This window comes from Rhinoderma darwinii, unplaced genomic scaffold, assembly GCF_050947455.1.
Source record: "Rhinoderma darwinii isolate aRhiDar2 unplaced genomic scaffold, aRhiDar2.hap1 Scaffold_537, whole genome shotgun sequence".
NCBI classification, from domain to species: Eukaryota; Metazoa; Chordata; class Amphibia; order Anura; family Rhinodermatidae; genus Rhinoderma; species Rhinoderma darwinii.
This window is the reverse complement of record NW_027464086.1, coordinates 12,780-30,081: the sequence shown is the minus strand read 5'-3', so window position 1 is coordinate 30,081 and position 17,302 is coordinate 12,780. Positions and strand designations below refer to the sequence as shown.

General features: G+C 48.2%; 2 protein-coding genes across 4 annotated transcripts in view; one reads left to right on the top strand and one right to left on the bottom strand.

The window, feature by feature from the left end:
- The window catches only part of LOXL3 (lysyl oxidase like 3), a 252,769-nt gene extending 249,927 nt beyond the window's left edge, over window positions 1-2,842 (top strand). For all 3 annotated transcript variants that reach the window (XM_075848898.1, XM_075848897.1, XM_075848899.1), the window contains 2 exons: window positions 1,071-1,182; window positions 2,173-2,842. In XM_075848898.1, coding sequence (XP_075705013.1) covers window positions 1,071-1,182; window positions 2,173-2,246 — 186 coding nt within the window. In that variant the 3' untranslated portion in view covers window positions 2,247-2,842. The remainder of the gene's footprint in view (window positions 1-1,070; window positions 1,183-2,172) is intronic.
- An 885-nt stretch (window positions 2,843-3,727) lies between these two features.
- On the bottom strand, window positions 3,728-16,714 carry LOC142722911 (serine protease HTRA2, mitochondrial-like). Its single transcript, XM_075848900.1, has 4 exons — window positions 16,168-16,714; window positions 16,022-16,091; window positions 5,001-5,096; window positions 3,728-4,933 (listed from the first exon to the last, which is right to left on the bottom strand). The coding sequence occupies exons 1-4, from the start codon at window positions 16,355-16,357 to the stop codon at window positions 4,768-4,770; spliced, it is 522 nt and encodes a 173-aa protein (XP_075705015.1). The 5' UTR covers window positions 16,358-16,714; the 3' UTR covers window positions 3,728-4,767.
- Window positions 16,715-17,302: the final 588 nt, after the last annotated feature.

Genomic DNA, 17,302 nt, shown 5'->3' with positions numbered 1-17,302 from the left:
AGGACAGTTCTCTGTAGTGATCCTCTCCTAACCTTCTCCTGGAGGACAGTTCTCTGTAGTGATCCTCTCCAGGAGCACAGTTCTCTGTAGTGATCCTCTCCTAGAGGACAGTTCTCTGTAGTCACCCTCTCCTAACCTTCTCCTGGAGGACAGTTCTTTGTAGTGATCCTCTCCTAGAGGACAGTTCCCTGTAGTAACCCGCTCCTAACCTTCTCCTGAGGGACAGTTCTCTGTAGTGATCCTCTCCTAGAGGAAAGTTCTCTGTAGTGATCCTCTCCTAACCTCCTAGAGGACAGTTCTCTGCAGTAATCCGCTCCTGGAGGACAGTTCCCTGTAGTGATCCTCTCCTGGAGGACAGTTCTCTGTAGTTATCCTCTCCTAGAGGACAGTTCTCTGTAGTGATCCTCTCCTAACCTTCTCCTGGAGGACAGTTCTCTGTAGTGATCCTGTCCTGGAGGACAGTTCTCTGTAGTGATCCTCTTCTAACCTTCTCCTAGAGGACAGTTCTCTGTAGTGACCCTCTCCCGGAGGACAGTTCCCTGTAGTGATCCTCTTCTGGAGGACAGTTCTCTGTAGTGATCCTCTCCTAGGGGACGGTTCTCTTTTGTGATCCTCTTCTAATCTTCTCCTGGGGGACGGTTCTCTGCCGTGACCCTCTTCTAACCTTCTCCTAGGAGGACAGTTCTCGGTAGTGATGTTCTCCTAACCTTCTCCCGGAGGACAGTTCTCGGTAGTGATCTTCTCCTAACCTTCTCCCGGAGGACAGTTCTCGGTAGTGATGTTCTCCTAACCTTCTCCCGGAGGACAGTTCTCGGTAGTGATCTTCTCCTAACCTTCTCCCGGAGGACAGTTCTCGGTAGTGATCCTCTCCTAACCTTCTCCTGGAGGACAGTTCCCTGTAGTGATCCTCTCCTAACCTTCTCCTAGAGGACAGTTCTCTGTACTGATCCTCTCCTAACCTTCTCCTGTAGGACAATTCTCTGTAGTGACTGGGTTGACTGTGACGACCAGATGTTTAGATTTATTATGTGACATTCTCATCTGTGTATCTCTATCGCTTTATTCATAAGGTTGTCATCAACCCAAATTTTGAAGTGGCAGAGAGTGACTTCACCAACAACGCCATGAAATGTAACTGCAAATATGATGGGCACCGAATCTGGATACACAACTGTCATATAGGTGAGCACTCAGGTAGCAGATGGGTCACATGGGGATGAAATCTATGGATGTGAGTTGCGTGGAGGCGACACAAAGCAGCCAATCACAGACTAGAAAATGGAAGCTGTGACTTGGTTGCTATAGGTAATACCTCCACTGTCCTCAGAAATATGGAACAAGTGCAGAGGATAAGGTTACATAGGTGGTGAAGTGAGGCAGACCCCAGACCGAATGATGCGATGCTCCACTTCTGACTTTTTGTTACAGTGCCTGACGTGTGGCCTCCGGGCCAATGCTGCTGACAAGTTCGACCCTACAAGTCTAAACAGATTTAGCTTCCAGAATCATCTTATAAATATGATCATTAGCATTTCCCAGAAAAAGAATTTGCCCCTGCAGGTGACCCGCGAGGGGATTCCTATTATTCAAGGCAATTGACTCATTTCTCCCAGAAGACCCAAAAATAAAGTTGTAAACCTCACATACATGTCGATAGCTCCACCAGTTATACATGGAGGGTGGAGGTGACATAAATCTTTGCATCACCCACAACCACCAGCAATGCTGAAGACAATCACACAAGTGGCCTCTCCATAGAGCAGATCCACATGGTCCCCACTTCATCCACGTCACAATGTTACCGAAGGCTCAGTCATCCATGTAAGGAGGAGGCAGGGGCCTGCAGAATGCTTCCCGCCGCCGTCCCTGACACCGGTGGCTCACACTCTAGTTACCAAACCTTATCAGGACATCCTTCTGTAGTGACTTGTATGAGCCATTGGAGGTGAGATTGCCATCGTAGAGATTGAGCTGCCCACATTGTGACCTTACCAAGTTCTGGCGCCGGCGGTGCACGACTGCAGATTCCTAGCGTGATCTCACAGCTGAGGTTAACCACACGAGCACCGTATATGTCTCTCCTCTTTAGTGTGATATAGGTGATGGGCAGCATACACTCGGGTTCCTTCAGCTGCGCTTCACATTGCTTGTATCACCATTGTGTTGTTTCAGGGGACGCACTCAGTGAAGAAGCGAACAAGCGGTTTGAACAGTACAGGGGGCAGCTTAACAACCAGATCCTTTAACGCCTCGAAGAAGGTTCCATCACCTCCCGTAAGCATCATCCAGAACTTTGCCGGGGGAGCTCCGACTCAAATACAATTTTGCCACTGCTGAGGGCTGGTGATGTGGGTGTCCACCACCTAGTGTCACCAAGTAATGGAGGCTTCAGTGCTGGAATAGACAACGCCTTCCTCTCTATGTCAGTCAAGTTGTTGATGTTCTGGTGCACAGGGAACGAATGTATGTGAACCCCACACTGCATCATATCAGCTGCTTCTTCTGACTGATGTCCACCTAGTGGCTGTGAACTGTACCATGGCCTTCAGATGTTCCTCCTGGACCCTCATCATCTCTTCAGAACCAGTCCCTACAGCTGTTCCTCCCATGTCCTGAGAACATTCCATGTGCTGCAGACCGCTTAACAACATCAATACGGACATGGACCAGTCACTCGTGTCCTACACGCCAGACGCCGCACATCCATGGATGCCAATAAGACCCCTCTGATCGTCCTCCCATGTCTACGTTCAGTCACATGTCCTGCTCCTCACACAAACCTCCTCTTATTTTTGCTACAAGAAGTTGTGATGGTTTCTCTCATAAATTCTTCTATATTGAACTGGGGAGTCGGACGTTTATTGCACCTAATGTCATCAAATGTTTAGTAGGCAGGTGGAGGTATCACCTCATACACCTATAAATCATGTAATACACCCACACGCGGGACGCCTCTACATAATGCGTGGGACGCCTCTCTACATAATGCGTGGGACGCTTCTCTACATAACACGCCCACGCGCGGGACGCCTCTACATAACACGCCCACGCGCGGGACGCCTCTGCATAACACGCCCACGCGCGGGACGTCTCTCTACGTAACACGCCTACGCGCGGGACGTCTCTCTACGTAACACGCCTACGCGCGGGACGTCTCTCTACGTAACGCGCGGGACGTCTCTCTACGTAACGCGCGGGACGTCTCTCTACGTAACGCGCGGGACGTCTCTCTACGTAACGCGTGGGACGCGTCTCTACGTAACGCGTGGGACGCTTCTCTACATAATGCGTGGGACGCTTCTCTACATAACACGCCCACTCGCGGGACGCCTCTCTACATAACACGCCCACGTGCGGGACGTCTCTCTACGTAACACGCCTACGCGCGGGACGTCTCTCTACGTAACGCGCGGGACGTCTCTCTACATAACGCGCGGGACGTCTCTCTACATAACGCGTGGGACGCGTCTCTACATAATGCGTGGGACGCTTCTCTACATAACACGCCTACGCGCGGGACGTCTCTCTACATAATACGCCTACATACAGGACGTTCTCAATCAGGGTTCTGCGGAGACTTGGAGTTCCGGACCGGGAATCGGCACCCTACACTTAGTAAACGTCCTGACATCGCCGCCATCAAGCAGTTGGAAGACGTAAGTATGACAATTTATTCCAACTGACCGTAGATCAGACAACAAAAAAAAACATCAGCCATTATTGGGTCTGTTGTGGAGCCGGCTACTTTACTATCAGCTTTATTGGAGTCTAGGCCCCGGCACAGTAATAAATATACACTGCATGGAGAAAAGTATTGGGACACCTACACATTGTATCTACAGGAGATGTATGAGGGCCCTCCCCAAACTGTTACCACAAAGTTGGAAGCTGCAACTGTCCTAAATGTCTTGTGTGCTGAACGTAAACTCAAAACTGTGCCTGGGCGCTTCATGGGGTGACATGAAGCGGCTCGGCCCCCATGCCGTCATCACCAAGCACTGTACAAGCTCCATTAAGACACGGTCAGCTGGTGGAGTTTGGTGTAGAAGATCTTGACCGGCCGCACAGTCCTGACCTCAACCCCATGCAGCACCTTTATGATGAACTAGGACGGAGATTACAAGCCCGGCCCCCTCCCCCAACATCAGTGTCTGACCTCACAAACGATCTTCTGGATGAATGGTAAAAATTCCCAGAGACCCCAAAATCTTGTAGAAAACCCCAGAAGAGTCGCAGATGTTTTACTGCAAAGGGGGAACAGCCCCATATTAAGGTCTCTGGATTTATAATGGGACGTCATAAGAGCCCCTGTAGTGTAATGTGGAGGGGGGGGGGGGGAGCACATACTTATCTCCGTATGGTGCATAGCCCATTACCAGGAGGTAGAGAAACGGTACCCCTTCAGGACAGAAGCAGGTATTACACCCAGCAGGACATGACCTCATCCAGCCTGATATAAACCATTCATAATAAGTCACACACAAGTGAGATCAGCTTAACAATTATAATTAAAGGGGTCTCCCACATAAGTGACATGTTGGTGCGGACCTGGAATATAGGACAGTGACACGGGGGAAGTCCCAGATGGTAGCGTCCTGTGTTATGTGACTGATATCAGGACCTGCGGGCAGTGAACCTCAATATCCCCCCTCCAGTCCTAAGAGCCGCAGGACATACGATCCGAGGCCGCCCCAGGAGAGCAGGCGAGGTCCACGTGGGCAGACAGGGGGACGCGGAGCTGGTATGTTCCCCTCATGGGGCAGGCGCTCACTCCACCGGCTCCGGGATGACATTCACCATCAGGGTCTCATAGCCGCGGCGGATCATCATGGAAAGCTTCGTCTCAGAGTTCACAGCATCAAAGACGTCTTCTGCAGCGGCTGCCGCCTGGGAATTAATCTCCAGGATGATGTCTCCGGCCTTCAGCCCAGCCCTGAGGAGACAGCAGAGGTCAGAGCTCACGGCCCGCTACATGTATATATGTAGGTCATGGCACTCACTGGTGAGCGGGCGATCCCATGATCACTTTATGGATGAGGATCCCGTGAGACACGTCAGGAAATCCAGGATCCCGGAGCTTCATATCAGCCAAGATCCTGCCAACAGAAGAGAAGGAGAGAGGTCATCCAGACGAGGCGCCTCACACAGCGGGCGGCACAAGTCCAGGAACCCCCATAATTCATGACCCTCTCATATACCCCACAATGCCCATTACCTCATCACTCCTCATAGCCTACCATTATATCACCCCCATCATCTCCAGACTACATGACCCCATCATATACCCCACAATGCCCATTACCTCATCACTCCTCATACCCTACCATTATATCACCCCCACCACCCCCAGACTACATGACCCCATCATATACCCAACAATGCCCATTACCTCATCACTCCTCATACCCTACCATTATATCACCCCCATCATCTCCAGACTACATGACCCCATCATATACCCAACAATGCCCATTACCTCATCACTCCTCATACCCTACCATTATATCACCCCCACCATCTCCAGACTACATGACCCCATCATATACCCCACAATGCCCATTACCTCATCACTCCTCATACCCTACCATTATATCACCCCCACCACCCCCAGACTACATGACCCCATCATATACCCAACAATGCCCATTACCTCATCACTCCTCATACCCTACCATTATATCACCCCCATCATCTCCAGACTACATGACCCCATCATATACCCCACAATGCCCATTACCACATCACTCCTCATACCCTACCATTATATCACCCCCACCACCCCCAGACTACATGACCCCATCATATACCCAACAATGCCCATTACCTCATCACTCCTCATACCCTACCATTATATCACCCCCATCATCTCCAGACTACATGACCCCATCATATACCCCACAATGCCCATTACCTCATCACTCCTCATACCCTACCATTATATCACCCCCAGACTACATGACCCCATCATATACCCCACAATGCCCATTACCTCATCACTCCTCATACCCTACCATTATATCACCCCACCACCCCCAGACTACATGACCCCATCATATACCCCACAATGCCCATTACCTCATCACTCCTCATACCCTACCATTATATCACCCCCAGACTACATGACCCCATCATATACCCCACAATGCCCATTACCTCATCACTCCTCATACCCTACCATTATATCACCCCCAGACTACATGACCCCATCATATACCCCACAATGCCCATTACCTCATCACTCCTCATACCCTACCATTATATCACCCCACCACCCCCAGACTACATGACCCCATCATATACCCCACAATGCCCATTACCTCATCACTCCTCATACCCTACCATTATATCACCCCCAGACTACATGACCCCATCATATACCCCACAATGCCCATTACCTCATCACTCCTCATACCCTACCATTATATCACCCCACCACCCCCAGACTACATGACCCCATCATATACCCCACAATGCCCATTACCTCATCACTCCTCATACCCTACCATTATATCACCCCCACCATCCCGACTTCATGACCCCATCATATACCCCACAATGCCCATTACCTCATCACTCCTCATACCCTACCATTACATCACCCCCATCATCTCCAGACTACATGACCCCATCATATACCCCACAATGCCCATTACCTCATCACTCCTCATACCCTACCATTATATCACCCCCACCACCCCCAGACTACATGACCCCATCATATACCCCACAATGCCCATTACCTCATCACTCCTCATACCCTACCATTATATCACCCCCAGACTACATGACCCCATCATATACCCCACAATGCCCATTACCTCATCACTCCTCATACCCTACCATTATATCACCCCCACCACCCCCAGACTACATGACCCCATCATATACCCCACAATGCCCATTACCTCATCACTCCTCATACCCTACCATTATATCACCCCCATCATCTCCAGACTACATGACCCCATCATATACCCCACAATGCCCATTACCTCATCACTCCTCATACCCTACCATTACATCACCCCCATCATCTCCAGACTACATGACCCCATCATATACCCCACAATGCCCATTACCTCATCACTCCTCATACCCTACCATTATATCACCCCCACCACCCCCAGACTACATGACCCCATCATATACCCCACAATGCCCATTACCTCATCACTCCTCATACCCTACCATTATATCACCCCCAGACTTCATGACCCCATCATATACCCCACAATGCCCATTACCTCATCACTCCTCATACCCTACCATTATATCACCCCCACCATCTCCAGACTACATGACCCCATCATATACCCCACAATTCCCATTACCTCATCACTCCTCATACCCTACCATTATATCACCCAGACCACCCCCAGACTTCATGACCCCATCATATACCCAACAATGCCCATTACCTCATCACTCCTCATACCCTACCATTATATCACCCCCATCATCTCCAGACTACATGACCCCATCATATACCCCACAATGCCCATTACCTCATCACTCCTCATACCCTACCATTACATCACCCCCATCATCTCCAGACTACATGACCCCATCATATACCCCACAATGCCCATTACCTCATCACTCCTCATACCCTACCATTACATCACCCCCACCATCTCCAGACTACATGACCCCCATCATATACCCCACAATGCCCATTACCACATCACTCCTCATACCCTACCATTACATCACCCCCATCATCTCCAGACTACATGACCCCATCATATACCCCACAATGTCCATTACCACATCACTCCTCATACCCTACCATTACATCACCACCATCATCTCCAGACTACATGACCCCATCATATACCCCACAATGCCCATTACCTCATCACTCCTCATACCCTACTATTACATCACCCCCATCATCTCCAGACTACATGACCCCATCATATACCCAACAATGTCCATTACCACATCACTCCTCATACCCTACCATTATATCACCCCACCACACCCAGACTACATGACCCCATCATATACCCCACAATGCCCATTACCTCATCACTCCTCATACCCTACCATTATATCACCCCCACCACCCCCAGACTACATGACCCCATCATATACCCCACAATGCCCATTACCTCATCACTCCTCATACCCTACCATTATATCACCCCCACCATCTCCAGACTACATGACCCCATCATATACCCCACAATGCCCATTACCTCATCACTCCTCATACCCTACCATTACATCACCCCCACCATCTCCAGACTACATGACCCCATCATATACCCCACAATGCCCATTACCACATCACTCCTCATACCCTACCATTACATCACCCCCATCATCTCCAGACTACATGACCCCATCATATACCCAACAATGCCCATTACCTCATCACTCCTCATACCCTACCATTATATCACCCAGACCACCCGCAGACTACATGACCCCATCATATACCCAACAATGCCCATTACCTCATCACTCCTCATACCCTACCATTATATCACCCAGACCACCCCCAGACTACATGACCCCATCATATACCCAACAATGCCCATTACCTCATCACTCCTCATACCCTACCATTATATCACCCAGACCACCCCCAGACTACATGACCCCATCATATACCCAACAATGCCCATTACCTCATCACTCCTCATACCCTACCATTATATCACCCAGACCACCCCCAGACTACATGACCCCATCATATACCCAACAATGCCCATTACCTCATCACTCCTCATACCCTACCATTATATCACCCCCACCACCCCCAGACTACATGACCCCATCATATACCCCACAATGCCCATTACCTCATCACTCCTCATACCCTACCATTATATCACCCCACCACCCCCAGACTACATGACCCCATCATATACCCCACAATGCCCATTACCTCATCACTCCTCATACCCTACCATTATATCACCCCCACCATCCCCAGACTACATGACCCCATCATATACCCCACAATGCCCATTACCTCATCACTCCTCATACCCTACCATTACATCACCCCCATCATCTCCAGACTACATGACCCTCCCATATACCCAACAATGCCCATTACCTCATCACTCCTCATACCCTACCATTATATCACCCAGACCACCCCCAGACTACATGACCCCATCATATACCCCACAATGCCCATTACCTCATCACTCCTCATACCCTACCATTATATCACCCCCACCACCCCCAGACTACATGACCCCATCATATACCCAACAATGCCCATTACCTCATCACTCCTCATACCCTACCATTATATCACCCCCATCATCTCCAGACTACATGACCCCATCATATACCCCACAATGCCCATTACCTCATCACTCCTCATACCCTACCATTATATCACCCCCAGACTACATGACCCCATCATATACCCCACAATGCCCATTACCTCATCACTCCTCATACCCTACCATTATATCACCCCACCACCCCCAGACTACATGACCCCATCATATACCCCACAATGCCCATTACCTCATCACACCTCATACCCTACCATTATATCACCCCCAGACTACATGACCCCATCATATACCCCACAATGCCCATTACCTCATCACTCCTCATACCCTACCATTATATCACCCCACCACCCCCAGACTACATGACCCCATCATATACCCCACAATGCCCATTACCTCATCACTCCTCATACCCTACCATTATATCACCCCCACCATCTCCAGACTACATGACCCCATCATATACCCCACAATGCCCATTACCTCATCACTCCTCATACCCTACCATTATATCACCCCCACCACCCCCAGACTACATGACCCCATCATATACCCAACAATGCCCATTACCTCATCACTCCTCATACCCTACCATTATATCACCCCCATCATCTCCAGACTACATGACCCCATCATATACCCCACAATGCCCATTACCACATCACTCCTCATACCCTACCATTATATCACCCCCACCACCCCCAGACTACATGACCCCATCATATACCCAACAATGCCCATTACCTCATCACTCCTCATAGCCTACCATTATATCACCCCCATCATCTCCAGACTACATGACCCCATCATATACCCAACAATGCCCATTACCTCATCACTCCTCATACCCTACCATTATATCACCCCCACCATCTCCAGACTACATGACCCCATCATATACCCCACAATGCCCATTACCTCATCACTCCTCATACCCTACCATTATATCACCCCCACCACCCCCAGACTACATGACCCCATCATATACCCAACAATGCCCATTACCTCATCACTCCTCATACCCTACCATTATATCACCCCCATCATCTCCAGACTACATGACCCCATCATATACCCCACAATGCCCATTACCACATCACTCCTCATACCCTACCATTATATCACCCCCACCACCCCCAGACTACATGACCCCATCATATACCCAACAATGCCCATTACCTCATCACTCCTCATACCCTACCATTATATCACCCCCATCATCTCCAGACTACATGACCCCATCATATACCCCACAATGCCCATTACCTCATCACTCCTCATACCCTACCATTATATCACCCCCAGACTACATGACCCCATCATATACCCCACAATGCCCATTACCTCATCACTCCTCATACCCTACCATTATATCACCCCACCACCCCCAGACTACATGACCCCATCATATACCCCACAATGCCCATTACCTCATCACACCTCATACCCTACCATTATATCACCCCCAGACTACATGACCCCATCATATACCCCACAATGCCCATTACCTCATCACTCCTCATACCCTACCATTATATCACCCCCAGACTACATGACCCCATCATATACCCCACAATGCCCATTACCTCATCACTCCTCATACCCTACCATTATATCACCCCACCACCCCCAGACTACATGACCCCATCATATACCCCACAATGCCCATTACCTCATCACTCCTCATACCCTACCATTATATCACCCCCACCATCCCGACTTCATGACCCCATCATATACCCCCCAATGCCCATTACCTCATCACTCCTCATACCCTACCATTACATCACCCCCATCATCTCCAGACTACATGACCCCATCATATACCCCACAATGCCCATTACCTCATCACTCCTCATACCCTACCATTATATCACCCCCACCACCCCCAGACTACATGACCCCATCATATACCCCACAATGCCCATTACCTCATCACTCCTCATACCCTACCATTATATCACCCCCACCACCCCCAGACTACATGACCCCATCATATACCCCACAATGCCCATTACCTCATCACTCCTCATACCCTACCATTATATCACCCCCACCACCCCCAGACTACATGACCCCATCATATACCCCACAATGCCCATTACCTCATCACTCCTCATACCCTACCATTATATCACCCCCAGACTACATGACCCCATCATATACCCCACAATGCCCATTACCTCATCACTCCTCATACCCTACCATTATATCACCCCACCACCCCCAGACTACATGACCCCATCATATACCCCACAATGCCCATTACCACATCACTCCTCATACCCTACCATTATATCACCCCCATCATCTCCAGACTACATGACCCCATCATATACCCCACAATGCCCATTACCTCATCACTCCTCATACCCTACCATTACATCACCCCCATCATCTCCAGACTACATGACCCCATCATATACCCCATAATGCCCATTACCTCATCACTCCTCATACCCTACCATTATATCACCCCCACCACCCCCAGACTACATGACCCCATCATATACCCCACAATGCCCATTACCTCATCACTCCTCATACCCTACCATTATATCACCCCCACCACCCCCAGACTTCATGACCCCATCATATACCCCACAATGCCCATTACCTCATCACTCCTCATACCCTACCATTATATCACCCCCACCATCTCCAGACTACATGACCCCATCATATACCCCACAATTCCCATTACCTCATCACTCCTCATACCCTACCATTATATCACCCAGACCACCCCCAGACTTCATGACCCCATCATATACCCAACAATGCCCATTACCTCATCACTCCTCATACCCTACCATTATATCACCCCCATCATCTCCAGACTACATGACCCCATCATATACCCCACAATGCCCATTACCTCATCACTCCTCATACCCTACCATTACATCACCCCCATCATCTCCAGACTACATGACCCCATCATATACCCCACAATGCCCATTACCTCATCACTCCTCATACCCTACCATTACATCACCCCCACCATCTCCAGACTACATGACCCCCATCATATACCCCACAATGCCCATTACCACATCACTCCTCATACCCTACCATTACATCACCCCCATCATCTCCAGACTACATGACCCCATCATATACCCCACAATGTCCATTACCACATCACTCCTCATACCCTACCATTACATCACCACCATCATCTCCAGACTACATGACCCCATCATATACCCCACAATGCCCATTACCTCATCACTCCTCATACCCTACTATTACATCACCCCCATCATCTCCAGACTACATGACCCCATCATATACCCAACAATGTCCATTACCACATCACTCCTCATACCCTACCATTATATCACCCCACCACACCCAGACTACATGACCCCATCATATACCCCACAATGCCCATTACCTCATCACTCCTCATACCCTACCATTATATCACCCCCACCACCCCCAGACTACATGACCCCATCATATACCCCACAATGCCCATTACCTCATCACTCCTCATACCCTACCATTATATCACCCCCACCATCTCCAGACTACATGACCCCATCATATACCCCACAATGCCCATTACCTCATCACTCCTCATACCCTACCATTACATCACCCCCACCATCTCCAGACTACACGACCCCATCATATACCCCACAATGCCCATTACCACATCACTCCTCATACCCTACCATTACATCACCCCCATCATCTCCAGACTACATGACCCCATCATATACCCAACAATGCCCATTACCTCATCACTCCTCATACCCTACCATTATATCACCCAGACCACCCCCAGACTACATGACCCCATCATATACCCAACAATGCCCATTACCTCATCACTCCTCATACCCTACCATTATATCACCCCCACCACCCCCAGACTACATGACCCCATCATATACCCCACAATGCCCATTACCTCATCACTCCTCATACCCTACCATTATATCACCCCACCACCCCCAGACTACATGACCCCATCATATACCCCACAATGCCCATTACCTCATCACTCCTCATACCCTACCATTATATCACCCCCACCATCCCCAGATTACATGACCCCATCATATACCCCACAATGCCCATTACCTCATCACTCCTCATACCCTACCATTACATCACCCCCATCATCTCCAGACTACATGACCCTCCCATATACCCAACAATGCCCATTACCTCATCACTCCTCATACCCTACCATTATATCACCCAGACCACCCCCAGACTACATGACCCCATCATATACCCCACAATGCCCATTACCTCATCACTCCTCATACCCTACCATTATATCACCCCCATCATCTCCAGACTACATGACCCCATCATATACCCCACAATGCCCATTACCTCATCACTCCTCATACCCTACCATTATATCACCCCCAGACTACATGACCCCATCATATACCCCACAATGCCCATTACCTCATCACTCCTCATACCCTACCATTATATCACCCCACCACCCCCAGACTACATGACCCCATCATATACCCCACAATGCCCATTACCTCATCACTCCTCATACCCTACCATTATATCACCCCCATCATCTCCAGACTACATGACCCCATCATATACCCCACAATGCCCATTACCTCATCACTCCTCATACCCTACCATTACATCACCCCCATCATCTCCAGACTACATGACCCCATCATATACCCCACAATGCCTATTACCTCATCACTCCTCATACCCTACCATTATATCACCCCCACCACCCCCAGACTACATGACCCCATCATATACCCCACAATGCCCATTACCTCATCACTCCTCATACCCTACCATTATATCACCCCCACCACCCCCAGACTTCATGACCCCATCATATACCCCACAATGCCCATTACCTCATCACTCCTCATACCCTACCATTATATCACCCCCACCATCTCCAGACTACATGACCCCATCATATACCCCACAATTCCCATTACCTCATCACTCCTCATACCCTACCATTATATCACCCAGACCACCCCCAGACTTCATGACCCCATCATATACCCAACAATGCCCATTACCTCATCACTCCTCATACCCTACCATTATATCACCCCCATCATCTCCAGACTACATGACCCCATCATATACCCCACAATGCCCATTACCTCATCACTCCTCATACCCTACCATTACATCACCCCCACCATCTCCAGACTACATGACCCCCATCATATACCCCACAATGCCCATTACCACATCACTCCTCATACCCTACCATTACATCACCCCCATCATCTCCAGACTACATGACCCCATCATATACCCCACAATGTCCATTACCACATCACTCCTCATACCCTACCATTACATCACCACCATCATCTCCAGACTACATGACCCCATCATATACCCCACAATGCCCATTACCTCATCACTCCTCATACCCTACTATTACATCACCCCCATCATCTCCAGACTACATGACCCCATCATATACCCAACAATGTCCATTACCACATCACTCCTCATACCCTACCATTATATCACCCCACCACATCCAGACTACATGACCCCATCATATACCCCACAATGCCCATTACCTCATCACTCCTCATACCCTACCATTATATCACCCCCACCACCCCCAGACTACATGACCCCATCATATACCCCACAATGCCCATTACCTCATCACTCCTCATACCCTACCATTATATCACCCCCACCATCTCCAGACTACATGACCCCATCATATACCCCACAATGCCCATTACCTCATCACTCCTCATACCCTACCATTACATCACCCCCACCATCTCCAGACTACATGACCCCATCATATACCCCACAATGCCCATTACCACATCACTCCTCATACCCTACCATTACATCACCCCCATCATCTCCAGACTACATGACCCCATCATATACCCAACAATGCCCATTACCTCATCACTCCTCATACCCTACCATTATATCACCCAGACCACCCCCAGACTACATGACCCCATCATATACCCAACAATGCCCATTACCTCATCACTCCTCATACCCTACCATTATATCACCCCCACCACCCCCAGACTACATGACCCCATCATATACCCCACAATGCCCATTACCTCATCACTCCTCATACCCTACCATTATATCACCCCACCACCCCCAGACTACATGACCCCATCATATACCCCACAATGCCCATTACCTCATCACTCCTCATACCCTACCATTATATCACCCCCACCATCCCCAGACTACATGACCCCATCATATACCCCACAATGCCCATTACCTCATCACTCCTCATACCCTACCATTACATCACCCCCATCATCTCCAGACTACATGACCCTCCCATATACCCAACAATGCCCATTACCTCATCACTCCTCATACCCTACCATTATATCACCCAGACCACCCCCAGACTACATGACCCCATCATATACCCCACAATGCCCATTACCTCATCACTCCTCATACCCTACCATTATATCACCCCCACAACCCCCAGACTACATGACCCCATCATATACCCCACAATGCCCATTACCTCATCACTCCTCATACCCTACCATTATATCACCCAGACCACCCCCAGACTACATGACCCCATCATATACCCCACAATGCCCATTACCTCATCACTCCTCATACCCTACCATTATATCACCCCCACCATCTCCAGACTTCATGACCCCATCATATACCACCAGCCGTATGTGCCAATCCCCCATACATTACATAGCCCCCTCCCAAATACCATATATGAAAGTGACGCCCCCTCATACCTCGGAGTCAGCGTTAACATCATGACTCCAATGTATCTCTGCTTCACCTCAGCGCGACCAAACCAGGAACCTGGAGAAGACAAAAGCGGAGTGTTAAACTCCCAAGATCCCGCTCTTTTACCTCTGTCGCGATCCGGACCACATACCCTGACTCCGCCTCTTCTCCTTCTGGAGAAAAATTCTCACTCTGTCTGATGGAATCGCGAAGGAAATACCGGCTGTCACTTTAAGAGTATTAATACCGATAACTTCACCATCCTGTAACGAACAAGTCACTAAGTAATAATATATACAGTGCAATATACCGGTCAGTATATAATATATACAGTATAACATACAGGTCAGTATATAATATATAGTGTAATATACCGGTCAGTGTATAATATATACAGTGTAATATACCGGTCAGTATATAATATATACAGTGTAATATACCGGTCAGCATATAATATATACAGTGTAATATACCGGTCAGGATGTAATATATACAGTGTAATATACCGGTCAGTGTAATATACCGGTCAGTGTAATATACCGGTCAGTATATAATATATACAGTATAACATACAGGTCAGTATATAATATATAGAGTGTAATATACCAGTCAGTATATCAGATATACAGTGTAATATAACAGCCAGAGCGGTCAGTATATAATATATACAGTGTAACATACCTATCAGTATATAATATATACAGTGTAATATACCGGTCAGCATATAATATATACAGTGTAATATACCGGTCAGTATATAATATATAGAGTGTAATATACCGGTCAGTATATAATATATACAATGTAATATACCGGTCAGTATATAATATATACAGTGTAATATACCAGTCAGTATATAATATATATACAGTGTAATATACCGGTCAGATCGGTCAGTATATAATACATACAGTGTAACATACCGGTCAGTATATAATATATACAGTGTAACATACCGGTCAGTATATAATATATACAGTGTAACATACCGGTCAGTATATAATATATACAGTGTAATATACCGGTCAGTATATAATACATACAGTGTAACATACCGGTCAATATATAATATATACAGTGTAATATACCGGTCAGTATATAATATATACAGTGTAGTATACCGGTCAGTATATAATATACACAATGTAATATACCGGTCAGTATATAATATATACAGTGTAATATACCGGTCAGTATATAATATATACAGTGTAACATACCGGTCAGTATATAATATATACAGTGTAATATACCGGTCAGTATATAATATATACAGTGTAATATAC